General features: G+C 39.2%; 2 protein-coding genes across 4 annotated transcripts in view; one reads left to right on the top strand and one right to left on the bottom strand.

The window, feature by feature from the left end:
- Positions 1–18,928, bottom strand: part of RPGR (retinitis pigmentosa GTPase regulator) — a 40,026-nt gene extending 21,098 nt beyond the window's left edge. The window contains exons 1-6 of the mRNA XM_065677186.1: positions 18,814–18,928; positions 16,111–16,236; positions 10,804–10,896; positions 8,185–8,247; positions 6,492–6,650; positions 5,097–5,246 (exon numbers count right to left, since the gene is read on the bottom strand). Coding sequence (XP_065533258.1) covers positions 5,097–5,246; positions 6,492–6,650; positions 8,185–8,247; positions 10,804–10,896; positions 16,111–16,236; positions 18,814–18,928 — 706 coding nt within the window. The remainder of the gene's footprint in view (positions 1–5,096; positions 5,247–6,491; positions 6,651–8,184; positions 8,248–10,803; positions 10,897–16,110; positions 16,237–18,813) is intronic.
- A 2,437-nt stretch (positions 18,929–21,365) lies between these two features.
- Positions 21,366–26,527, top strand: part of OTC (ornithine transcarbamylase) — a 31,033-nt gene continuing 25,871 nt past the window's right edge. For 2 of the 3 annotated variants that reach the window (XM_065677181.1, XM_065677182.1), the window contains exons 1-3: positions 21,366–21,565; positions 24,145–24,283; positions 24,766–24,847. In XM_065677181.1, coding sequence (XP_065533253.1) covers positions 21,489–21,565; positions 24,145–24,283; positions 24,766–24,847 — 298 coding nt within the window. In that variant the 5' untranslated portion in view covers positions 21,366–21,488. Of the gene's footprint in view, positions 21,566–21,733; positions 21,803–24,144; positions 24,284–24,765; positions 24,848–26,527 lie in introns of those variants that run through there. The other variant, XM_065677183.1, reaches the window with a different exon arrangement.

Genomic DNA, 26,527 nt, shown 5'->3' with positions numbered 1-26,527 from the left:
GTCAAACCCAGGTAAATTTTGAGTACAGCATGTGTGCAGCACATCTGTATTTTAAAGACTTGATGTACTGTGTGCAGTACATCTCTATTTTAAGGATGTTCTGTTCACCATGGAACCTGGTTATTTAATTTTCTCCTCTCATGTGGGTCATATGGGTCCCATGTGCTGAGCTTTCCTAGTGTGCACATTTTCTGTATCACTAAACTTTAGGATGCAAAAGCACATCAACAAAATGGGAAACTATCTTGCCCCTCAAAGGCAAATATGCATACTGTAGATGAGAAAAGATATGAGACCCGACTAGTGGCAGATAAGGGCACCATTCTATGATCCCTTGAATAAATGAAGAGATTTAAAAAAAAAAAAAAAAGAAAAAAGTGTTGGTTTAAGACCAAATTGGTTGACACCATCTCAAACACTGAAATTCTGAGCATGGAAGTGTTTGTGAATGGATTATCTTTAAAAATGGTCCTTAAAAATAATGACAAAATACATTAAAAAAGGGAATTCAAAGCTCTCTATGAAAAGACATCTTCTCAGTGAGACTCTATCTTGACTTTGTCCTTGCTTACAGTAACAGTTCAGGCAGGGGAAGCACCAGAATAGGTCTAATATATTCAAGTCTTTTCTGGCTCCACGAATCTAATTCTGCTGTAGACATCAGGGTAGTGGTTAGGTACATTGGTTTCTCCTGCTCTCCATCTCCTCCAGTGGACAAACAAGCTCTATAGCTTGCCAAGCTTAATGATTTCTGAGAATCTGTCCCCTCTGGAGTGAGTGTGGCCAAGGACTAGCCAAGTACAGCTCTGTACAGGGACTCAAAATCCTTGCTACATTCTTTCAGCTCTTTCTTTCTCTGTTGCACTGCACTAGCTACTAAGAAGGCTAAACCCTGGACAAAGACACACCTCTGACATACAGACCTAATGTCTGCCGCCTGCAAAAAAGAAATGTAAGTAAACAGATGCTGGGAAAAAATCCTAAAGAGGGCTGAAAAGAAACTAAAAACTTCTTTTCAGTGGAACTGAAATGCTAAGTGGAAGAAAAGAAATCAGTGGAAGAATGCTAAGTGAGAAGAAAAGGAGCAATCACCTTTCGAACATGGAGTAACCCTACCAGCTTCCTATTTTGCATATGGAAATGATAAGCCATTACCTTTGCTTATGCCTAGTCTGATTTCATAAGTGGTTTTTATTAAAAATAATTCAGGATATATTCTAATCTTCTACCACTGCTTTTGGCATCAGTGGGGTTCATATGTACATGGTAGAATACAGGTGACTGATATGTTTGGTAGTTGAATTACTGTCTGCAAAGAAGGCATTCTAAAAAGCAAAAGAAAAGTGACAAGTCATCCTTTTGGAACTACCAGATAAGAGACACTTATAGTGTACAGCACTTGGCTTTATAGTAGTTAAATACCTATAGTAGTTAAACATGCCTACTAAAAAATCTTTTTTTAAGAAAAAAAAAAAAAGAAAAAGCTGGAATCCATGCTTTAACACTTTTTTTCTCAATAGTTTCTTATTAATGAACACGCTGCCCTAGAGAGGGCACTCTGTGATCACACTATGTATTCTAGTACCCTCATTAGCTACCTTTCAGTTTTAACCCAGAAATGTCTGTAATCATAACAGTTTGCTTAGCCAGTATACAGCTTATGTCAAACACAAATATATTAAGAAAGGGAACCATATGGTGCCATGATAATCGGTCCAGCCTGACAGCATGTACCAAGTCCTACATCCTGCCACTATGTTTTATTCTAAAAGATAGTGACAGTTGAGCTTGTTTATCCCAGGGAAGAGAAAACCCCAGGGAGACCTGAGGGCAGCCTTTCAGTACCTAAAGGGGCCCTCCAAGAAAGCTGAAGAGGGACTTTTTACAAGGACAAAGGGGAATGGCTTTAAACTGAAAAAGGGTAGATTTAGATTAGCTATTAGGAAGAAATTCTCTATCATGAGGGTGGTGAGGTGCTGGCACAGATTACCCAGAGAAGCTGTGGCTGCCCCATCCCCGGCAGTGTCCAAGGCTGGGCTGGCTGGGGCTTGGAGCAACCTGGTCTAGTGGAAGGTGCTCCTCCCTGTGGCAGGTGGGTTGGAACTAGATGATCTTTAAGGTCCCTTCCAAACCAAACCATACAGAAATATAGAATCACTTTATTTTCCAGATATTTCCTCCAAAATTTCTACTAAAAATAATGCCAATCACTCTAATTCCAGTATTTTGCTATATCTAGTATTTGCTATATCTTACATCTTGCTATATGTAGCAAAACAAAACCATACCATAAAAATACATGGAAAACTACTAGTGCCAGGAAAACTTTTAAACATACTTCAAGGAATAATTCAGTAACTTAAGGCAATTCAGAGGAAAAAACCCTATCCATGTAATATGAATATTCAGATACTTCATAGTTATCTAGTTTGCTATGTTCTACCACACCAACAAGCAGAGACAGAATACTAAGGATGTGAAACATTATTCTGAGCCAGTCTAGCAAGTCCTACAGGCAAGTGTTTTCCATAAGTGAAAAAGGAATCCTAATACTTCTAAGAGAATCATCTTTTTTAAATCAAAATCTTCTAACAGCATAGTGCCTTGACTTCCTTCCTAACTAGGTTGTAAGAACATTAAGGTAACTACATTTGTTCTTAAACATACTGCAGAACTTCAAAATTCATAATTTAATGGGTAACTTCACAGCTAAAATAATGTTTAACTACAGTACATGTATATTAAATGCACAAGATTTGTTTTTAAACACTGTCTGGATATAAACTGACACTAGCGCAACAGAGGATCAATTCAGTAAAAGTACCTGGATGTCCAGCACTAAATTTCTACGGCAGTTCTACGTAGTTTCTATGGTAGTTTCTATGGTATTGGTCAAATAAAACTGTCCGCAAGGGCCCAAAGGGAAATAATAAATAAAAAAATATTCTTTCACCCCAAAAGAGGCCATCTGTGTGTCAGTAGTGTCAGCAAGATAGACTGAAGCCAATTTCGTGAAGGATTTGCAGATACTAAAGCTGAAAATTAAGGTTTTCCATCTCACACCTAGGCCTGTTTAAACAGTAACAGTTCAACAAGTCACCATTTTCACAGGCAATAACCACTTCATCTTCCTATTAATATCTTAAAAGGCTCCATTTTTCTTTCCCAGCTGCTACTCTAATCCTTCTTTCTCATCCCTTTCCATTAAAAGTTTCTACTTCCTTAAAGCACTTGGCACACGCCATTCTTTTCTTGCTCTTAGACACTTGTCCTCAACCTTTCTTCTAATGACAGCTTTTGTCACATCCTACTGCAGTCTCGTCAGAGCAGAAATACACACCTTCTTTCTGCTTTCTGCTTTCTAGAGCAGAAATACACACCTTCTTACTATATCACTGAAGTAAGGATATCCCCCCACTTTTGCCCCACATTTATTTCAAGTTCAGGAAGTTGTAGATTTCATAATAGCTCCTGATCAAACAAAGGCACCTCATTCATTTACTGTAATAAAACATCTGCAATAAAAGTTGCACTCTACTAGCATAACAATATTTGTCCACCATAGGAAGTTCTCATTCTGTTAACAGCATGTTCTCGAAGAGCTATATAGATATCATGTGGAAAAATAACATTTCTCAAGGAACCTGAGAAAAGTACCTGATAGAACAGTTCCTGGGTAACCATTAAAAGTTTTACAATTAAAACTACTGATCCTTTAAAATCTTTAATTACTCTGAGGGGACTAAACTGTAAAGCTTAATAATATAAATCTATAGAATTCACGGCTGCTCGTATATAATACCACCAATAGTGGCTAATAAATTCACCCATAAATGCATTATTAAAAAATTAGTGGCATCATCACTTTGGAAACCAAGAGAGATGGGAAGAGAGAGGTGGAAAGCAACTAAGAGATGTGTTGGTTTGGACATACCAGTTTACTGTCACATGGATGATCAGGGGACTGGAGCACTTCCTGTATGAAGACAGGCTGAGACAGTTGGGGCTGTTAAGCCTGGAGAAGAGAAGGCTGCGTGGGGACCTCATAGCAGCCTTCCAGTATCTGAAGGGGGCCTGTAGAGGTGCTGGGGAGGGACTCTTCATTAGGGACTGTAGTGATAGGACAAGGGGTAATGGGTTCAAACTTAAACAGGGGAAGTTTAGATTAGATATAAGGAAGACATTATTTCCTGTGAGGGTGGTGAGGCACTGGAACGGTTGCCCAGGGAGGTTGTGAATGCTCAGTCCCTGGCAGTGTTCAAGGCCAGGTTGGACAGAGCCCTGGGTGAGATGGTTTAGTGTGAGGTGTTCCTGCCCATGGCAGGGGGGGTGGAACTAGATGATCTTAAGGTCCTTTCCAATCCTAACTATTCTATGAGTCTATGCCTCTCCTCAGATTGAACACTGCCTGTTTAACTGACTTAAAAACTTAACATTTAAGACATAACGTCAAACTTTGACAATAATCTTCAACTGTTAGCAAATAAGATCAATTTTTCCTCAAAGCATAGTAAGTGTATTCAATATTTACATTTCTAGAGAAAATGAGAATGATTATTTGATCACAGAAGAAAGAATAATCTCAAAAAAATATGGACTATTGAAACCACAGCACTAATCCATACTTATCATAATCTTCAAGAAAATAAATTGTGGTAAGATAGCTATTCTTTTTCATATACTTTCACACAACGATGTGCAAACGCAGAAAATTACCTGCATTTTCTTTCTCACAGTACTGTTAATTAAAAAATAATTACAGAATCATAAAATCGGGTTTGAAAGAGCCTTAATATCATCTAATCCCAACCCCCATAATAATAAATATAGAATAAAAAATAATAAATAAATATATAATATATTACATACAACATCCTAAATGAATCAATGAGGACCCCATTTTAGAGAACCTGTCTGGTAAAATCTCCCAATGTGATACAAAACTATATAGATGACTTTCTGCCACATTGCAGTGTTAAACAACTATGGCACATATAGTTTCAAAAGTATAGAATGCCTAGTTAGCTACCTTTACAAAGACAACAATTTAAGAACCACTGACTTCTCTCCACTAACCACTATTCCCATTCTCTTACCCGTTATCAAGGCAGAGTGATAATATCCACAGGATACAGAGGAAACAGGTTTTCCAACATCCACTTGACACGGGATGCTGACACAGGCTTCATCAGCCAAGCCAATCTGACCTTCTGAATTGTCACCCCATACAAAAAGCTGCCCATCCTCTAAAATGAAGAGACAGATAGTTAACAGATTTTAAACCAAAATGAATAAGGAGTTAATATACCCATTTAAGAGTATTTCATAAACGTGGTATTAGCATGATCATACTAAATGTTATGTCCTAAGGGACATAAATGGTATATAGCACAATGCAACAAAACAGTCTGAAGTAAGAGGGTATCCCTTAAGCTTTTCAAAATTGACACAGAACATGTAGTCATCATGGATGTTAGATCACAAACAGCAACAGGAAAAGTACTATGCAAAAAAATCCTTTCAAAAAGAGGAAGATTGAATGTATGAAACAATTAAGTTGCCAGAGGTGAGTATGAAAACACTACGGTGAATTTAAGAGATTATCTTATTTCTAGTAGCAAGTCACCACTTTCTCATTGTTCCAGCTTTATTAAGACCAACTTTTGACACAAAGACTTATGGCAGCAGTTACTATTGGTGGGAAATTGTGAATTAAAAAATGTACCATCTACAGTGCTACTGAGATGCTGTTGGGAACTAAAATCATTCAGGTTGACTTGTAAATCTCTGGAGAATATTAGCAATTGTCACAAAAAAATACAAACCAAACAAGCAGGCTAGTGTGTCTCTCATACATTCTTATGCTGTCACATTCTGAAATAACAGCCTCAGTAACTCATCCTAAATATGTGCAGAAGAGCTGCTTTATACTAAAACTTGAGAAATTATATTGTAGGGCAACAAAGGACCACTCATCCAATGGTTCAAAGTATTCTGTGTGGACTTCAACTGTCACAATTGTATAATTTTGCAGCCAGTGAAATAGGTCATAGGTTAAGCCTCTTGGAATTAGTAAAGACACAGTTGTGTAGCCTTTACCAGCAGATCAAAATAGGTGCTTTATGAACTGGAATTAGAGATGTTTAGCTTTCATAAGATTCATGTTTGTAGCTGGCTTCCCTGGAAATTAACTAAAGATTTTTGTCATTTTGAGCACTAAAGTAGCACGGGTTGAGCTTCCATTGCAGGCAGCTGCTCATGGAAAAGGTGTACTTTCACAAAAACTGTAGGAAGTCTGAGACTGCCATCCCTTATCTGACTGTGTTGAAATAAGCAATTTGCTATCAAAAAATTAGTATTGTTAGTAGGGAGAGAAGTCAGGGAGGCATAGAAAATACAACCACATATGCAGAAAGAATGCTGGAATGAATGTTATCCTGGAACACTAGGCCGGACACACATAAATAGATGTTATTAGTGGTTGCTCTTACCAGTTACTGCTGCTGAGGTGTATGATCCAGCTGCTAGCTGTTTGATCTTGTGTTGGTTGGTAAAAAATCTAATTAAATGAAATGTGGTCCTTTCCTCTGTGTCACCTAATCCCAACTGACCTTCACTGTTACCTCCAGCAGCATACACATTTCCTTTTTCTGCATACAGAAAAGCACATGTAATACACAGAATGAAGACATTCTCATCAGTGGTAAAAAGACAGAGAAACTGGAGTAAGTAATTTAAAAAAATATTACAGAAAAGTTGGGGTCTACTGCCCTGAAACACCCTCAAGTTGACATTAGCAAATTCTGTTCTAGCTAGCAAAGAGGCTTTCCTGAACACACTTGGATCAGAACTTTCTAACAGCCATGTTAGAGTGGAGACTGATCTAAAAAGTAAATATAATCTGAAGCTCTGCAAGAGCTCTGAAAAAATGCTTCCTAGAAGCCCTGCCAGCCACAAGAAGCTCCATCCCCAAATAATGCATATTTTAAGACACAGCAGGAGGAAAATTGTGAATGCTGTCACAGGCAAGATAGTCATAGTAGTACATAAATTAAACAGATGCATAACTTGATACCTTTGAGTACTGTGAATGAAGAATATTATTGCTTAGGTTTTTATTAGCAATATATTACTCATTTTAATATTGAAATCACTTTTAATTAACTAGGTCTTTCTTTTATTTTAGAATCTTAAAATTTAAGTTAAAGGTGATGATTGATATCTTTAACTTAACATTACTTTAAGATTCATACTTTTAATTTTAATATGTTTCACATCTAAAGTGCTCATCTATGATGAAAAAGATAAGGCCCATCAATAACCCAAATCCAAACACAAATGTGATAAGCAACTGACATACAATGTATAAATGGTCCTTGCTATATAAATGGCCACAAATTATCTAGCCAGCGTGTACACTAAAAGTGACTAATATTTACCCTCTGCAGTCTTGCACACTCAACTGTTATTAAAATGTTCTGGTTTATTATAATAGTCTTATTTACAGTGCTCAAGGTCTCCACATATACAAACCTTCCAATAATCAAACAATCCTCTTCATAACATTATTGCAAGCTAAACGATTGCAACCACAAAGCCGGCTATTCCATTACATAAATTTTAGAAGCATGACAAGAATTGGCATCAATTCTCTGTATACTGTCTCTAAAAAATTACCTTTTAGCTTAAATTTAGTTTATTTATTTGTGGATTAATAAATCAACATGTCATTGAAATAGCAAATTACCTTGTCTAATCAAAATGCAACAAAATATGAAGAGTTGAAAACATTCCGTTCTACTATATTTACTCAAATATGTTCACACTAATAAAAATACATTACTTGTCAAAGATAAATTTGAGTATAGACACATAAAAAGTATTAATATACTTCTACAGGGCTTAAATGAAATATTGGTAACTGCTAACCATGCCTCAAATGCCAGCAAGGCATTTTTTTCACCTGTCTATTGCTAGCAAACTCCTATACAATATCATTTTATAATCTCAGACTAAATCAAACATTCAGAGAACTGGATACCAAAACACCAAGTTTTAACAGTCCCTTTTTAATTTCTTTTTCTTCCCCAACAGTCATGGAGTTCCTAATATAATTTTGCATGAAAGCAAAGGAAGAAATCTATTAAATCTATCTTTAATATGTATATAATATAGGTTACATACCTGTGTAAACTAAAGTGTGGTTTCTTCCACAAACGGCAAGTTTTGTTTTTTCTGGTTTTAATGCTATGAATTAAAGTCAAAAAGGGAGGGAGAAGTTATAAACAAGCTGATAGTTGGTTCAACTAAAAATGCTCTATGCTCTAGAAGGAGGTCTAACTTTTTTCATATTTTTACCAACAGAATGATTACAAGATTCATTGCCCATCTGAATGTAGCATATGACTTATTACATCAGGCTTCCCCCAAGACAAGAAAACAGATACAGACTTTAAAAACTTATAGCGGACACTCAGGTTAAACTTGATGATGGCTACTTCATCCCAGTGCCACATTCCCCAGAATTTACCATTTGTGGTATATGCCTCAAAGAACTCGTCAAGTTGCAGGACAAAATGCATCATCAAAGCTGTCTTCAGTTTTCATTAACAGTACTATACTTAACTTCCTCTTACACTTTTCCCACTATCTTAAATCTTTAAAACCATGCCATTCTTTTGTCTTACCATCCCTTTGTTATGCACAGTTACCTTTTTTTTGCTAGATTTATGCTCTGCGCTGCCCTCCTATTGATCACTAAACTCAATTGCTAAAGACAGTCCTATCCGGATTAGTGCCTAAAATTTTTGGATGTACCATACTGTCTCAATTTCAGCTCAGTGACCACTCAGAATCATGTGCTTCTTTGGAGTCTGGTCACTGTGAAAGACTGGGAGTATATGTGAAAAGAATCAAAAGCTGTTTTGGTGAGAAAGAATACAAAGGTGCCTTTTCTCCCATGGCAAGTGTACTCCAGCAGCTCCTCAGAAACAGAAGAGAAAAATCTCACCAACTTTTCCATTCTCTCCCCAGTTACTGATTGCTGCTAACAATTTATCTTCTCTCAGCTATGGCTATGTGCCCTATACGATGCTTTTAAAACAGCATTACTTTTACATAATATAGCTGTTTTTCCAATGTACGAGTCCGTGACAAAGCAAACAACCATCAGCCCTTTCCCATCCCTTTTTCAGCCCTCCTAAACAACTTTCATCAGCTCCATAACATTAGACCATTAGATTATAAGTCTCTTCTATCAAATAAATCTATCTACTTAAGCATGAACTGTCTCTGGTCTATCACACAGACCAAATGAAAATCGCCCAAATGCAGGTTCCTATCTATCCCATCCAATACCTACCACTACCACCAAGCTGGAACCATAGCACTTCCATCTTAATTTTCTGCTTTCTATCCCAAAACTCTGCCTCCAACTTCAGAGATGACCCTAATCTGCTCTTGAGAAGCCTGTGTTCCCTAACCTTCTTCCCACTTAGGCTAATCAACTGTATTTGATGAGCCATGCTATATTTATAATGTTGCTTGTAGTTTTTCAGAACAAATTTCACTAATATCTAGTCAAGTCCCAAAAGATACTTTCTCCAAAACATGCAGGCACAACCATTAGGCCCCAAGCAGAAACTGAAATGTGTCCTTGCAACCGCATTCCCAAAGCCAAAGGTGATGCCTGAAAGCTGGCACGAAAAGCTTCAGGTCTTTTTTCCTGCTGCCTACTGCCACAAGAAAAAAGATACCCCCCCTTGTGACTTTTTTCAATGGATGCCAGTTCCGGTTTGAATTGCTGTCATCTTCTCTTTGTCTTTTTTTCTCCATTGCAATTTAACAGTAGAAAACAAAAGTTGACACCCAATCCATTTAAGCCAAACTAAGAACCAATTTCTCATATGGCTGACAGAAGATGTGAACCTGAGAGTAACTGCATTCTACATTTGAACTAAAATAGAGAGAGAAGCAGATAAAGGACAGTAGAATAAACTAAATCAGGAAGAAAAGAGTTGGAAGAAGAAGGGTAATATTTTTAACAATGAGATGACAGATCAATCTGCTGGCAGAAAAGATGATGATAAACATTTGGCAGTGAAAGAAATGTGTTAATAGGATAGATATGATTTGACATAAGTAAGGGGATAGAGAAAAAGTACTGACTTAGTTTTGTTTGATAAGATAAAACCAGCTAGGAAATATGAATAAGATAACAGTACAATGAGAACATATTTTACACCACATGAAAGAATATGGGCACTTATTTTACTGCTTCATACAAATATATTAACTTTTATGCCCTCTTGAGCGCTTCTTATACTTGCTAAAAATGCAGCAATACTTCCAGAAAGTTCCTTATAGATTTTTTTTTTCATTTATAACGGTAATAAGGCAAAAGTGATACCAAGGTTATACAATGCTTCTGGAACTCTGATTTCTAACATATAGACAACAGTGAAGAGATCAGTGTTGATTAATGTTGACGCAGTCACAATACAGATGTGGTTTGTTAGAAAAGACAGGTATTACATAAAATGAGAGCCCTCAAAAAAAAATGGATTCTACCTATCTGAAGTAATCTTCAGATGAAAAAGGTCCCAGAATCTGGAACTGATGGAAAATCAGTCAGGGATCCCTTAAAGCTACCTTAATGAGATTGCGCAGTAATATGCTACACATGATGAATAAAGAAGGCAGAATCAGTTATTTTGGAACTACATCGTACAAAGTACCTTTTCACAAGAGTCTTCTTTCAAAAAGACAAAAAGAAAACAAAACAATTTGAAAAATGAAACAAACCTTTAACACATGTTGGTTTGCTGACAGTGTTCTTTGATCCTAGTCCTAATTGTCCCCAGTTGTTACTGCCAAACATGTATAGTTTACCATTGCCTGAAAAAAAAGAAAAAAAGCACAGTTAGAATCCATACTAATATCTGAATACCTCACTCAAGACCAGAGGGGCAACCACACACTATGCTATATATTACTTCTGTTTTAAATTAAGGTTAAAGATTAGTATTCAGTAGTTAACATCCTTGTGATTTTTCAGTATGAAAGTAGTAATTGCATTGTTTAAGCAAGAAATCCCCAGGCAGAAAAAGGGACAAAAAGCAGAACAAACATTCTCTTCTTCAATTGCACCACAGATAAAGTGCTCTTCAGAAAGTAAAATGCTGCACGTTTGGTCACATCCTGCAGATCAGAAACCACAGTATCTATAGGCCTACTTACAAAATAACAGCACATTTAACTCAGCACCCACATCTTCTTTCCCAAAGACGAATGAATAATAAAGCTATATTATTAATACAAACACAAATTTGTAATATTCAGCTTATTTTGTTGAGTGTGGGCTATTTCTTTTACTGTTAAATGACTTCTCTCAAAATGACTCACAAATTTGCATCTCTACAGAACACAGTTTCTGATAAATTTTCAACTGTGTTTACAAATTGTATTAATTTGATACTCCGCATATAAAGAAGGAATACATAAAACCACCATGCAGTCAGGGAATTTTGAAAACCTAAATGCAAACATTAGATTACAAGTCTTGAGCAGGATCAGTGCTAGAAGCCTACTTCAATGAACTGTCACAATTCCAAATAACCAGTGGTTAACAGGATGGTATATGAACAGATGAAACTTCTATCATCAGGCATGTAAATTAGCTAGCCAAAACTGACTCTTGACAATACCTTAAAATTATTTTCCTTTCATTTTTTAAGCTATTACCTTCTGTAAAGCTGAAGTTCACACCCAAAGATAAAAAAAAAAACATAAAAACCAACAAACCCACAAACAAACTAACAAAACCAAAAACCCCAACAAACACACAGACCACCACCAACTAACAATCACTTATAACTAAAGTCCCAATGAAATTTTTAGATTTGACAATTTTTGGAACATGGCGCTATGTGTCAATATTGTGTCTTTCCAAGAAGGCTGAAAGGGAAGAAAGTCTGAGGTCAAGTCTACGCTCACAGGGTTTTACTATTTTGATAATGCAATCATGTCAAAACACATGCAGAGCTGTCTGTCACTGACAGCAAAACACACCTTAACAGAAAGAATTTTTATTAGCAAATGGCATTCTATACTGGTGTATGGCTCCTTGTATCCTTGGTTTATACTGTTCAACTGCCTTTATAAGACAATAGTACTCCTGTAGGAATATGGTGCCAAGCCGCTGTAACTCAAGCATATTCTATTTTATCCATTCAAAATTCTAGCAAGTCATGCCTTCCATCCTATAACCTGCTTTTTTTTTTTTCCACCAGTCTTTAAATTCTCAGGCAGTGCATGCTGAGGATTTCAGCTGGTATTTCCCAGCTACTGAACGAATGCCTTTAGCAGTGCTTCATGAACCAGGAGAGCATGACAGATGGGGTTTCCATGTATCACAGTAGGGTATGATAATAGCAGGCAGCCAAGTATTCCTACTACCCATGTTTAAAGGTACGTTCTACAGATTCCCCCACCCTGCTTTCTAAATTATGTTAGAGTTGAAGGGAAATAAAAGGGGAGACAATATACAGACTTTGAGCACTTAGTACAAGATTCTATTGAAAAGCTGTGTCTAAAGAAAAGGTAAGAGGTAATATTTTGGACAGAGTATCATATGCCAGGCACCATAATTTATTTATTGATGCTATTTTCTCAATAAACTATGTTAACATTTCATTTAAAATTCATACACAATTCAAACACATTTCATGAAAACAAGACTGACATCAGATTGGTTAGGCAAGTTGTGAAATTCTCAAAATAAAAGCTTTATTGAGCAATAAAAAGTCACACCTAGGACATCTAGAATCACACAAACAAAAACAGTGCAGTATGTTGCTTGCTCCTACACATATCAAAGATGAACACAAATGTGTATTAATCTTTCTCATTCTCCCCTCACAGTTGACATAAAAGATGCTCTGATGGCCGGTTGGTAAACAGAAAGAAGGAATCTGCTGTCCAAAGACCTGGAAAGATTCCAATGTCTCTTTGGTGTAAATTGTTGAATATTTAATGCCTTACAAAATGTGAAATTATATACATACTATCTTGTTGTGGTTACATATGCACCTCTTTTCATTCCTACTTTAATACTTTATACTTGTTTCTTTCCTTCTACCCTCTTGTGCTGGGGCTTCAATTCTCTCCATAGCTCTGAGTCCAGAAAATGTCTTCTGTCATTGCCATTTTCCCCCTTTTAAGTAGGATTAGTCTCTTTGATCAAATGTGGGTAAACTGCCTAGGATATTCTAATCAAGAAAATAAAATTAATAGAAAGGTATTGGGAGAAGATTCTTAAAAATATGTGCAACATCACTTATTTCACACCAGCTCTCAACAGAATGAATAAATTGCTTTCCAAAGCTTTGAGTTATAGAAGATGCAGGAAGTAGACTGTCAGTATTCTTGGGTCAAAAAACATAGAAATGGGGGAAGAAACATTATTACAAATTCCAGGTGATGTTGGAAGATATACTGCTCATGACTGTGTTAAAGAACTAAAGAAGACAACTGCTTAAAAAAATTTCCACTTGAACATTTTAATTAAGATTGTGCTAATGGTAGACAGCAGATAACAAACACAAATTTCAAGCCTAAACACCAAAATTGGAGAATGAAATGGTTTTCCAACTAACTCAGCAAGCCAGCTCCAAGTCAGCAAGTAACTCAGTGGTCTTTTCTATTCCAACATACAGCCACAGTATGTAAATAGAATTTTGAACTCTTAAGTCCTGACCTAGAAAGCCATAGTGTTTTATACTTACTCTACATTTTTATTTCTAAAAGTCATATGGGAATATTGGTGCTGGGTAAAATGAAAGAAGTATTTGAAAATCTATGAATATTTTGTTTAAATGCTAAATATTAGCCCCTGTACATTATCTTTATTTGAATTCAGTCAAGATTCAGTGCTAGATGTATCTGTTTCTCCTGCCCAAAACCAGCTCTAATAACATTTTGTATCCATTTGAGTGATTGTTTTATTTACGATCCTTGAGACATGTTAGTGCAAATCTGGTATTTTTCTATTTGATTTGAATCTACCTTTTATTTCCATGGTTCTCTACATATGTAGATCCTACTATCTCTGGAAAAAAAAAAAAAAAAAGGAAGGGGGGAATTTTGAGACCTGCAAATAAAGACTGAAAATATAATGAAGCATGCATTAACACACACCTGCTTCAGATAATTTTCCTTCCTCAGTAATGCTTGTCTTTTATCTCTTCCATGTCAGGTTCATCTGGATTTCAAGAAGCTCCTGGTTTCCCACAAAGTCTGTACCCTTCTCAGTAAACTCAGTATTGGCATGCACTTCTGAAGCTTTTATTCCAGGCATTACCGCAGTCCAATGTCATTCATCAAGGACTGTACTTCCACTGTATCATCCAACTCCATCTAACAGCAGAAATGCGAGGTGCACGCGGGCATGCACAGGTGTGAAGAACATATGAGGGATAAAGATTTTCTATTTTCCTTCTTCACTTTTTTGCACGACTCCTGCAGATTCTCCACCTTCACTTGTCGTTGATCAGTATTTTACCCTCAACTTTGCTACTGCTTCGCAATGTGCCGGAAAATCTTTCGGTACCAAGGAAATTTTGTACTCGTGCTTCTAGAGTTCCTTCTCCTCAAAAGCTTTGAGAAAATAAAGATCTGATTATCTAGAAGTTTCCCTGGTGATGTATGTGCGCACTACCTCAGCAAAGGCCAGCTAGAGACATTTTTGAAAAAAGCTGCACGTATTAAAATAACAGGGAAAAGGGAGAGAAATGGTGCTGAATGCAAACCTATGCAAGTTGACTTCTTAAAAAGCTTTATGTAAGTGGCCACAATTACAATGACATGGGAATCAGGGGCTTGTGGCTGATCAGGGTAACAGTGCTGGCACAGGCGCATGCTGGGGAAACTCAAGAGGCAGTTTAGATTGTCTAGTCTAAACTGAGAATTATAGCAGTGTTATTTCAAACTGGGTGTGGGCATATGAAAGGATATACAAAAAACAAATCAAAGGGAAAATTTCACAGTGCTCCAGGTTACATTATGAATAATTTTATGCGACAGGCAGTTTACTAGAACTGGTCCGAACCAAGAAAAATGTAGCTTTGTTCAAAATAAACTACTCATGGATAATTCATCTTCTACGAAGTTAGGCTTGAAAAATTAATTGTATCATTTCACCTCAAGATGTTCTGCAGCTCTTGAAATCTGTACTCTTCTTTTTAATCATGCCTGAAATAGCTCATTCTAAAAATCCAGCATCTTCAACTTTGCTTGGGAACTTAGCAAGAAACCCTTAAGAAATTATTTAATGAGCAGTGACCAGTTGGACATTGATGAGGAATAAATAGATTTCAATAAAATAGTCCTGAAAATATGCATACACATTTCATAAGAAATCTTCTCTGTTAGCAGTTGATTGTCAGTACAATCAACACACGTTTCATCAACAAAAGAGTATTTTCTTCCACATAAAATAAACTGAACAAATTCTTCAATTAGTATTCACCATTTCAAAGAAATAAAAATAAACATTAATACTGCTCCCTGCATTGCATCTGAGCTTCTCTGAATGCTTTTGCAGTTTATTTCTGATTTCAGTAGGATTTTCAGAAGTTGTTTTTTTTTTAAGTTGCTCTTTCAAGGGTTATTTTCAGTTGACAGTTAATAATATTCATTTCAGAAATACAACATTATCTATTGTTTCAGGCAGATACCTAGTGAACTTGTTGACTGTGTTCAACAGATACTGTTTACTACCACAATACAAACCTTTATATTTATGATTGCCTACTAAACACTGTCAGATTCACAAGAAATATTCAAACTGAACAAAGTCATGCTTACTTTAAATGCTGTGAGATACACTCAGTTACTACAGCTTCCCTCATGACAGGTCTTGGGCATGTCTTGTGAAAACCTTCAGTGATCTCAATCTAACTTCAAAAGCACTCGGCAGTTCCCACAGAGAAGTCCTCTCTCCTCTCAACAATCTCATTTGATATATTACTTCATGATTCAAAGAAGAATCATAACTTCCCAAGCTGTACAAATATCTAACCTTTCATCATACACTCAGTTTCCAATACTGACCTGTAACAATAGCGGTATGTTCATCTCCACATGATATAAGTACAGGCTTGTCATTTTTGAACCAGAACTTGCTGGGAATATCTTCTGCAAATTTGCTTTTTCCAAATGTGAAAACAGCACCTGATTCTAAACCACAAAAACATAATGTCAATTTTAGTGAAAACAACCTTTGCCTCATACATTTTGAAAAAGTAATTTCCTATTAATTCAATTTAATTAGTTTTAGTTTCCTATTTTTTATTTTTACAAAATGTCCTGGGTTCAGCAGTAGCAGTCATTTTTCTCCTTCTTAGTAGCTGGCGCGGTGCTGTGTTTTTGACTTTCAGTCTGGGAACAGCGCTGATAAGACCTATGTTTTTAGCTGCTGCTCAGTAATGTTTACTCTGACCAAGGACTTTGTGAGTCTCATGCTCTGCCAGGGAGGAGGGGAAGCCAGGAGGAAGCAGAGACAGGACACTTGACCCAAACTAACCAAAGAGGTATTCCATACCACAGCACGTCATGTCCACTATATAAACTGGGGGCAGTTACCCAGAAGGGACAGATCACAGCTCGGGTCAGGCTGGGTATCGATTGGCGGGTAGTGAGTGGTTGTATTCTCTTCCCTTGTTATTCCCCTTATCATTATTATCATTGTTGGTAGCAGCAGTGGTTTGTGTTATACCTTAGTCACTGGACTGTTCTTATCTCAACCCATGGGAGTTACATTCTTTCGATTTTCCTCCCCATCCCTCCAGGAGTGGGGGGACGAAGGTAAGGGAAGTGAGTGAGCAGCTGCGTGGTTCTGAGTTACTGTCAGGACTTAAACCATGACACAAAAAAAAAAACAAACCTGCTGAAGTGTTTTATTTTATTCCATTTGCTTATTCCATTTTATCACGACTACTTCATTTTCAGGCTCACCTTTTAGTCCTTCTGATACTTCTTAGTCTTCATAAATTTCCTAATAGGATAGATACTGTTGCTGGTATATTGCATTCTGATGACACAATAATTTAACATCCACTCATACTTTATCACTACCCTCTAAGAAAAACTACAGGTTTGTAAAAGAGAGAGAAATGAAAGAGGAAAGAAGATAACTGCCCCCAGAAAGTAAAATAAAACTCTCATCCTGAAAGCTGGTTAAGGCAAAGAGTTCTCACATTTATGCTTGAATTCACACAGGTTTTCCAAACTGGAGGGGAAAGAGAGGGAGAAAGACACACACACACTGTAAAGACGTGACAGGCTCCAAACTGACCACTCTTCTTCATCCACCTAAAGAGATACATTTGCTCTAAAAATGGCCCCCTAAAATCAAAACTCTCTGCCTTCAAAACACGGGTTGGTGCGACTGCCTTTGATCATAAGACCATGATCTAAAACACCCAAACAAAACCACCCCAAAATAAAGTCCACACAGCTCTTTTGCCCTTCCAATCTGCCTAGTTTTCTGGGTCAGCAATGTTGTTTCAAAACACAGAATGTTAAATATTCATTCACCTTTTGGTCAATCATGTGGCTCAACACAGAAAATACTAATTCTAGATGAAAATAAATGAATTTATAAGTTAAACAACTTGCCCAAAACAACACAGAAAATGAGGCAAAGCCCTATTAGACCTCCTACTTTAAAATGTCAAACCTTTTTCTTCAAGCATAGAATAGTTTGGGGGAAAATAAAACAAAAAACCCAAACCTTTTCCTTGTAGACTTTTTGTTAACATGAAGTTATGTTAACACAAATATGCGCAGGAACACTAGACTGCTTATATGAAATCACATAGTAGCATTGAAACATCTTTGCATATTTACTCTCAATACAAATCTCCTCAGTAGTGTGCATCCCAGCTCTGAGAAAGCCCTCTGTTAAGAGAGAGAAACTGTAAATTTGATGCTTACTTTGAAATGATTCTTTAATGCAAAAGCTCCCCATATTTGCAAGTGAGATGTTATTTTACGCATCAGGTTCAGCAGATGTATAAAATTGTGTTTAGTACCTCTCTAGATGTACCAGGTTTCAGAGCACTCACGCCAAAGCAGAGCTCTCTGGTCAATTTCTTTTTCTTTCAGCAGAAGCAGCATGAAAATATTTATGCACTAGTAGTTTAGTGTATACAAAGAGCAGACAATCCACAAACATAGGTCATCTCCCATCCGTTTCACAACTGAAGCCTAAGCAGTCAGCTGGGAAACTGAATCCTACCAATTCATAAAACTAAATCCCACAGAACGGGGCTTTGAGCAACCTGGTCTAGTGCGAGGTGCCCCTGCCCGCGGCACTGAGGTTGGAACTGGATGACCTTAAGGTCCTTTCCGACCCAGACCATTCTACGGCTCTATGATAAATGAGGGTTTGGCAGTCTCGGCACCGAGCAAACAGTTAAAAATTACCGGTTGTTCAACCACGGACCAAGACTGATTTATTAACTGGAAAAGCCCCTTTTGCTTCACACCGCACCGCTACACCCTGCCGCTGCCTGCAAGGCTGCCCCGTCCAGTCTCTGACGCTAGCGTACGGAACACACCGGACCGGCGCCCGGAGGCCGGAGGCCGGAGGGAGAGGGGGGCGGCTGCGAAGGACCGAGCACCGCGACCGGGGTCCGGGGCCGCACGCCGGGGCAAGGAGGCGGCCGCTGAGCCGCTGATGGCGGTAAGCGGGCGGGGACCGCCGCACCCTTGCCCGCAGCTCCGTCCCTGTGAGGCCCCGGCAGCACTCACCGGGCACCGGCAGCTCGTCCTCCTCAACGAGCTCGGCCATGGCAGCCGGCGGCGGGCGCCTCATGCACGGCGGCCGCCGGAAGTAAACAGACGCCGTGCCACGGGCAACGGCCATAGAGCGCTGCCATGGGGAGGCAGCCCGGCCGGGGTGTGGTGATTGCCCCCTGGCGGCCAGCGGTGTGCCTGTCACCGGGAGCCCGCTGCTCCCGGCGCCGTATGCTCCACTGAGGCGGCGGCGGCGGCGGCGGCTTGTCCCCGTTCCCTGCACGTACCGGGAGCACAAACCGGCCGCAGCACGCCAGGCGGGCTCACGGGTGCTGAGAGGAGGGAGGAATCACCTGGAGTCGTATCTCCAGCTTTACTTCCCGAGCACCGTCCCTGCGTGCCTGGGCATCGTTCCTGGGTCCCTCCTCTGCAGCCTGTCCCTGCCTCTGAGTCCCGAACAGCCTTCTCGCACCGGAGCTCTGCCAAGCCAGGCTCACGATAGCTCTGCTTGCTCTGCTGGGTGTGTGGCGGGGCTGCCCTGCCCCAGCCAGGTGAGCAGAACGTAGATTGCAAACTTCGAGTTCCCTCTATTTGACGGTATCTCACCAGGACGTCTTCTGACCGGGTGCACAAGAAGACATTCAATCGTGCACCCAGCCAGGGACACTGGTAACGGCAGTTCTGCAGACCCCACCGGCACGGGTCCAGGGGCTTTGTAGCCTTTCAACTCCCTGGTCTAGCGGAAGGTGTCCCTGCCCGTGGCAGGGGGTTGGAACTGAGTGAGCTTTAAGGCCCCTTTCAACCCAAACCATTCTGTGAGTCTATATTTAATGCGCAGTCCCAAACTCACAACTGAGCTTTTCGGTCGTCCCCCGCTCCCCTCCTTCCCCCCCCCCCCCCCCCCCCCCAGAAATCCGTGTCCAGTTATGGATTTAATTTCTTGCTATTCCTGCGCATTTCAGACATGCTGACAGAAGAAGGTCTTGCTTTCAAGATGATGTATTGCAAGAGAGGCTGCAGCTGGCAGCCTGGACAACCAAATTAAGCCTTGTTTATGCAAAGTTTAATCAATACAGCTGTTGGTGCATAAGATGAGGTGTCCATATAAGTACACACAAAGAAGGGTTGGCACATTTTAAAAAGGAATCAAATCCCTGCATGAAGCTGCTCTTTAGCCTCTTTGAACCCCAATACCCCTCTAAAGCTTTCTTCCCTGTTTTTCCTGGAGTGAGGAGATATCCAACAAAAGCTGTTCTAAATAAAACTGAACAAACATTGTTCCTCGAAGTGATGACTGAGATTGTAGCTACCAGACGCTGTGGTTGCCAAGAATATAAATGAGTTACAAAGCGATTAGGGAGACTGATGGGGAGGTGTCTGCAGCAGGATTTGGGTTTCTGTGACTGTTGAATCCTTTTTGAGGATCGGCGTCTGAGAGGTGGGAGCCACCTCACAAAGTGGGATAGATCTCTGCTGGTATGGTGGCTGACCTGGTATGGAGGTCCTTGAACAAGGAATGACTGGGAAAGGACAGAATTACCAGCAGCGTCTGCAAGTGGCTGGATGCTGAGCTCATGGAAGTCTTTATTGGGCACCACTCAGTGGAGTTTGAATGAGAAAGTCTGGCAAGTGCTGCCTTTTCCAGCTGTCTCAGAGTTGTTTTGGCATGAGTGGTCAGGGATCCTGAACAAATCCCACCAAGAGTTATCACTCTGCACGACTTTTTCATGGCAGTTTCTCTGGGGAAGAGAGACTCCGTGTTTTAATTATATGATCCTCATATTGCAATTTCAGCATATCGTCTTCTCTGACAGATGTGTCATCACCTTGATTTACACAAGTATGCCTTTCCTTACACAGAGGTCCTTACACTTTCTCATTGCTATGAGAAAGAAATGGCCATATTTCGAACTACCTACAGTGCAGGTGGCATAAAATCTTATCTGACAATTCTATTTGAAGGTAGAAACTTAAATGAACCCACTTTAGTATTTAGCACTTGACCAACATCAGATTACACAGCAAGCAATTTAAAGTAAAGAGATATGCAGGTTGCAATATTTAGGTTTCTGGACCTTACTGAAGGCTGTACTGCACAGTTGAAAACTTGGTCTAAAAAGTACCCCAGGAAAACATATATTTTTAATTTAGCCCTTCTCCACTTTGTCAGGGCCCTGCGGACATGAATGAGCCTTAATGGCCCTCCCCAGCCCCACACCCATGGGCTCAGGACCCCAGTTTTGGCTGAGTGGAGGTCCATCAGACCCTGCACAAGCCATGTTAGGGCCAGGGAGCCCCCACAGTCATAGTCCCATCCCCAAGGGAGCCACCCTGCTTGTGCTGCATGCTGGCAAAAATTCTTTTGCTCTTTTTGCACTAGCACGTGTTCCTGTGCAAATATTTAACAAACACGAAATTGCCTTGAAATGGTATTGACACAGGTATGATATGATGGGCCCGCAGAAAAGAGCACACACTGTGAGTCTGTGAGAAACCTTTATCTGTAGAGTTTGACCAAAGAAAGCCTCAGTGTCAGCCCCCGCCAGCCCTGGCTGGGTTAAGGAAAGCAAAGACTTTGGCTCTTGGTTTTGTCTTGTCTGCACAGCAGCACAGCTCGCTCTCTGCTTCAAACGCCTTTGCTTCTCTTAACTTCATCTGTGGGACTGAGAGAAGTCTAACAGGAACGGAAGATGCTGTTTAGCGTGAAGAACTTATTCAGTGCTGCAAAACTAACAATGACCAGCAGGCAGCGGCTGCGACAGTTTTGGTAAGCTTATCCTTTAGTGTCGTCTGGTGTCCAGTGATATTTAGTCAGAAACCTGGAGACAAAACCAGATGAATCTTATGAAGGAGTGAGATTTTCAGAAAAAGCCATAGGGTTTTTTTTTCTGCATTTTTAGTGCCCTTTTGCTTCTCAAGGCAACAAGCTCTGCATCTTCAGGAGACGGGAGGATTCCCCCTTTTATTGTTTGTGAAATACTGCTAATTTCTATCTACTCTGCAGGTACTGTAATCAATAAATAACTATCCAACTAAAGCGCACAGGATGTTCTTATGCATTTGGATAATTGTCATGGTCAGTACTGGGAGGGAAGTTCTCTCCTTGGAGCTGCAAGGTGAATCTCTGCTTAGGTTTGTTTTTTTTTTCTTGTCTCTGTATACACTGGAGACATGCAGGAAAAGCATGATGTGATACGAGGTTCACAGTTAACCATGTAGACCTGGCTCTGTGACCTGACTTCAGGTTCCTTCTTCAGCTGCCTATCCCCTGTGCCTGAAGAAAAGCAGTTGTATCACAGTGTTTCAGTGAGCTGCTTCTCATGCTTGTCACATCTCCAGAATCAGGTTAAACTTAATTCCACATCTCCCTGTGTTTTCATGTCACTGTCAGTAAGAACATTAACAGCGTTATGTAACTAATTATTAGTACTAGAAAACAATACGTGTGAATTTCATATTCACAGGAATCCTAATATGCAGTAAGTCATTTTTATTTATCATTTCTATGTTGCATCGGAAGAAAAACAAATGTTTTATGAGCTCTGTGATTTATTTGCTACAGTTTTAAAGTGGTCGTGAAGCCTGGGTAATAATTTTTTAATGGATTTTGGATTTTCACTGCTGGCAGTCGATGGGAACTTTCTCTGGTAAGCAGAAGTGATAGAAAAGCAAGTTTGTAAAACAATTGCAGTAAATCTGGTTTTCCAATAAACTCATGCAATTTGTTAAGCTCCTCACATAATGTTGTTTGTTATTTTTAGGGGGTTTTAGCATTATTTCATCATGTTGGCATAAGCTATCACCACTGCCTATGAGTGTTACAAGTTCAGCACACTGTGGCTGATACTGCAGGATAACCTAGGATTTATCAGCCTGTTTTAATAGTTCAAAGTAGTTGCTGTCTCTGCTCAGAAAGGAGTAAGCCAACTGCTTGACTTTTCAACTCTGCCTGTTACATTTTAACTTTGGTATGTTGTCTCATGCTCCTTCTCTGGAATTTATTTGTCCACTTCTGCCCCTCTTTCAGAGGACGTGGGCAACAGGGAAGGGAATGCGTTTCTTGAAGGTCATAGCAATAAAACAGAATCATCATGGGAACTCAATGGTCAGGAGCAGACCTCTAGTCCTGCTTTCTTCTATATATCTTTTCTTACTCATGTCTTGAAAATCTCCACAGATGGTAATTCCAGATCGTCTCTGAGTAACCAATTTTACTGCTTCACTATCTCCCAGTGCAGAAATTAGTAGTGGATATTTCTCAGTCCACTTCTCAATAGAGCAAAGACCAATGAGCAGACAGGGCTTGGATGTGACTTTCATTAACACATCGTGTCTAAGCTAGAGGAAATTTGGTCTTGTAACATCTACTGGCAATTATCAAGATCAAAAGCCATATGATTCTGAAGTCCTAAATCTGGCTGGCAGCCAGAATACACTGAATAAACACAGTGCACATGGCCAGATCTTCTCTTGTGTGGTAAGGACCAGAGCATGTGGCCATTTTGTTGATTTTTTTTCACTTTCTTCCCCAGTGTAATCAAGAGATTTCATACACACTTATAGAAATGTATTGGTGGGGATGGAACATAGCAAGTGCCTGATCATCCACAAAGCACTAACGAGGGAGGGAGAAAGAGCACCAAGATCTGTGCCTCATATCCTGTGACCCCGAAGGGCAACTTTGCAGTCTACACATAAGCTGTTTCACCATGCCTTGAATGGCTTTATGTATTTGGGTTTATTTGACAGGCAGCATGTAATCAAGTAATCTGGATAGCAGAAGGCAAAAGAAACTACATCTAATGTACAGTTTATAATACTATTTCAGACACTGTTATGGTGCTGATCAATATAGTGCATAGTGGCATTATATGTCTGTCTGACAATAAAAGTTACTTTAACTAACACAGTCCATCAGGCTGACCCAGCTGGGTCATAGAATCATAGAATCAACTAGATCAGAAAAGACCTTTAAGATCATCAAGTCCAACTGTTACCCCGGGAGTGCCAAATCCACCACTAAACCATGTCACTAAGGGCACTTCCAGGGACAGTGATTCAACCACTTCCCCAGGCAGCCTGTTCCAATGCCTGACCACCCTTTTGTTGAAGAAATTTTTCCTAATATCCAGTCTAAACCTCCCCTGGTGCAGCTTGAGGCCATTTCCTCTTGTCCTATCACTTGTTACTTGTGAGAAGAGACCAGCCACCTCCTCCACTTCAGAAATGAAGTGTTCAAATGAAGGGACTGGGAGACATTTCAGCTTCTTGCTTATTTGCTTTAGCATGAGTGCAAGTCAGTATTGAAAGACAAAAAAATGTATAATTTTTGCTCTTTTGAGACAGGTATGGGCCACCAGCTCAAATGAACATTCATCTGAAAGGTCGTGACCTTCTTACTCTACAGAACTACACAGCAGATGAGCTGAAGTATTTGCTGTGGATGGCTGCAGATTTGAAGCAAAGGATAAAGTGCAAAGGAGAGGTAAAATGCTTTAATTAACTGTAAATCAATTTAAAAAATATCAAAAGCCTTCATGTAAAGTGTTCAGAAATATTCTTTAAATAATTCAGAGGACTTGGCAAGTGAAAAGGTTAAACAGCTTTGCACAGCTAACTCCCTGTTGTTGGCTAACCCCATCCATCAACACATGGTGTACATGCAGAACTAAATGTAAGAAATGGAAGACACTTCCCTGCAGGGGATTAAATTAGTATCTGAGTTCTCCTTAATGCTGGTTCAAACTGAGTGCCAAAATTCAATTGCTTTTGCCCCTAGAATTACTTCTTTCCCTTTAACCTTTCCACTGATAATAAGTTCCTTGAAGGGCAAGAAAACATAGCTATGGTTAAAAAAAAGCCCTCTGTGTAACTTTTCTATGATGAAATAAAAAACGAAAGAAGTATTTCACACTGTAAATTGTATATGACTATAAAACTGAAGTGCTTTCAATTTTCATGTTTCAGTATTTGCCTTTGATGCAAGGAAAATCTTTGGCCATGATTTTTGAGAAGAGAAGCACAAGAACAAGATTATCTGCAGAAACAGGTACATCTGAGCATTGGCACAGTCAGATTTTATATGAAATGGTATACTGTGGGTATGTACTGAAAACATCGCATCATTTTGTACTTCACAGTTTCAACTCAGGAGAAACCCAAAGTTTGAAAACAAAAATAGGGAAAGAACGGTAGCTAATTTTGTTTCACCTTGCATATTAATGTAACAGGGGCATTGCTTAAGTCACTGAGATTTCACAAAACCGTTCCAAAATATGATAGATGAGAAATAAGTTAACAGGCAGAAGTAAGCATTTCTGGGATAAGCTCCTAGTTGTACCAGCAAGATGTACATTTCCTAACATCTATTTTTGTAAGCATCACAAATTGAATTCTTTGCAGGCTCTAATAAATATTTTTCTTATGTATTGTGCATTACCTTTGTCACATTTCAGAGTACGTAATGCCTTGACATAAACGGGGGGGGGGGGGGGGGCGGGGGGGGGGGGAATTAACATGATTACCTACAGGGAAGATAACTTCATGGAGACTCCAGGGTATTAGCCTAATAAGATCAGGCACTGGAACATTATTCTTTTAGCATAGAGTCCTGTGAACACTGAAACACAAACATAGCTTTATTTACATGGTAGTTGTTCTGAAATCTACGGGACCACTGAAAGAAATCATTCATGTGCTTGCATGTTAGCAAGGAATAGTTATGAACTGGTGACATGTGAAGGAAGGAAAAGCTTGCCCTTCTCTCATTTTAATTGACCCAGCATCCTTTAGGCTGACTTCTCCCTAGCAAGGGGACAGGGAACTTGTTGAGTATTCACATTTCTTTAGCAGGTGTGAGTAAGAAGATAAAAGTAATGGAAAGAAGATGCAGATCTGTTAACTGCAAGCATTTCTGAATTTGCCTTTGTATCCCCTGGCACAGCCATTTACCTGCTGATCCTGCTGTTTATGTTGCTGTTTTCTCCAGATAAGCAGGATTTATGAATGGGTTTCTCTTGTTCATTCCCTGTCTATGAAGACCACCCCCCTTTTAATTCCAGAGGGTTTAGTTCAGTTTCTAGTTGCCTGCCATAGTGGTACATGGGCAGGTAATGACAAATTCTCTGAATCTGTTTATCCCTCATGCTTCTGTATTCAGAGGGAAGTACAGTTTAGTCCTCGGCTTTTGAAGGCTTTTGCAATGGGGAAGCTCAGGAAGGTTCAAATGAATTATCTTAAGGATGGGAGTTAATGCACATAAATTCATTCAAGAGGGATTAAGCTCCAGTGAAATAACCCAAATTTATTTCTGAGCTTCCACAAGGGAGTTTAAAGCAGTTTAAATTCTGTACATGAACTTCACACCTTCAGTTAATTGGTAGTAAGTCACCTAAGCCTAAGACTTTGTTTCAAAGGCAGACTCAAGTTTTTTCTGTCCATAGAAACTCTATACATTTCAGCTGCTTTTTAACATACATGACTTCTCCCTTGGAATTTCTACCTCAAAACAAATATGGGACCACATGTATTTCTTTTAGCAAAGTAAGCTAATTTAATACCAGTTTTCTGATGTCCAGTGAAAGTAGACATTGAAATGGGTTAAAGTGTTTATTTATAAGATACCCGAGTCACCTCAAATAGCATTTCCCATCCATTACACCTTCAGCATCTTGAAAGAGGTCACTTACTGGACATGGTTCTGGTGATGAGATTAATCTAAACAAACTTT

This window comes from Lathamus discolor, chromosome 4 (genome assembly GCF_037157495.1).
Source record: "Lathamus discolor isolate bLatDis1 chromosome 4, bLatDis1.hap1, whole genome shotgun sequence".
NCBI classification, from domain to species: domain Eukaryota; kingdom Metazoa; phylum Chordata; class Aves; order Psittaciformes; family Psittacidae; genus Lathamus; species Lathamus discolor.
Note: the sequence above shows the minus strand (reverse complement) of the source record. Positions and strands in the feature narration are given on the sequence as shown.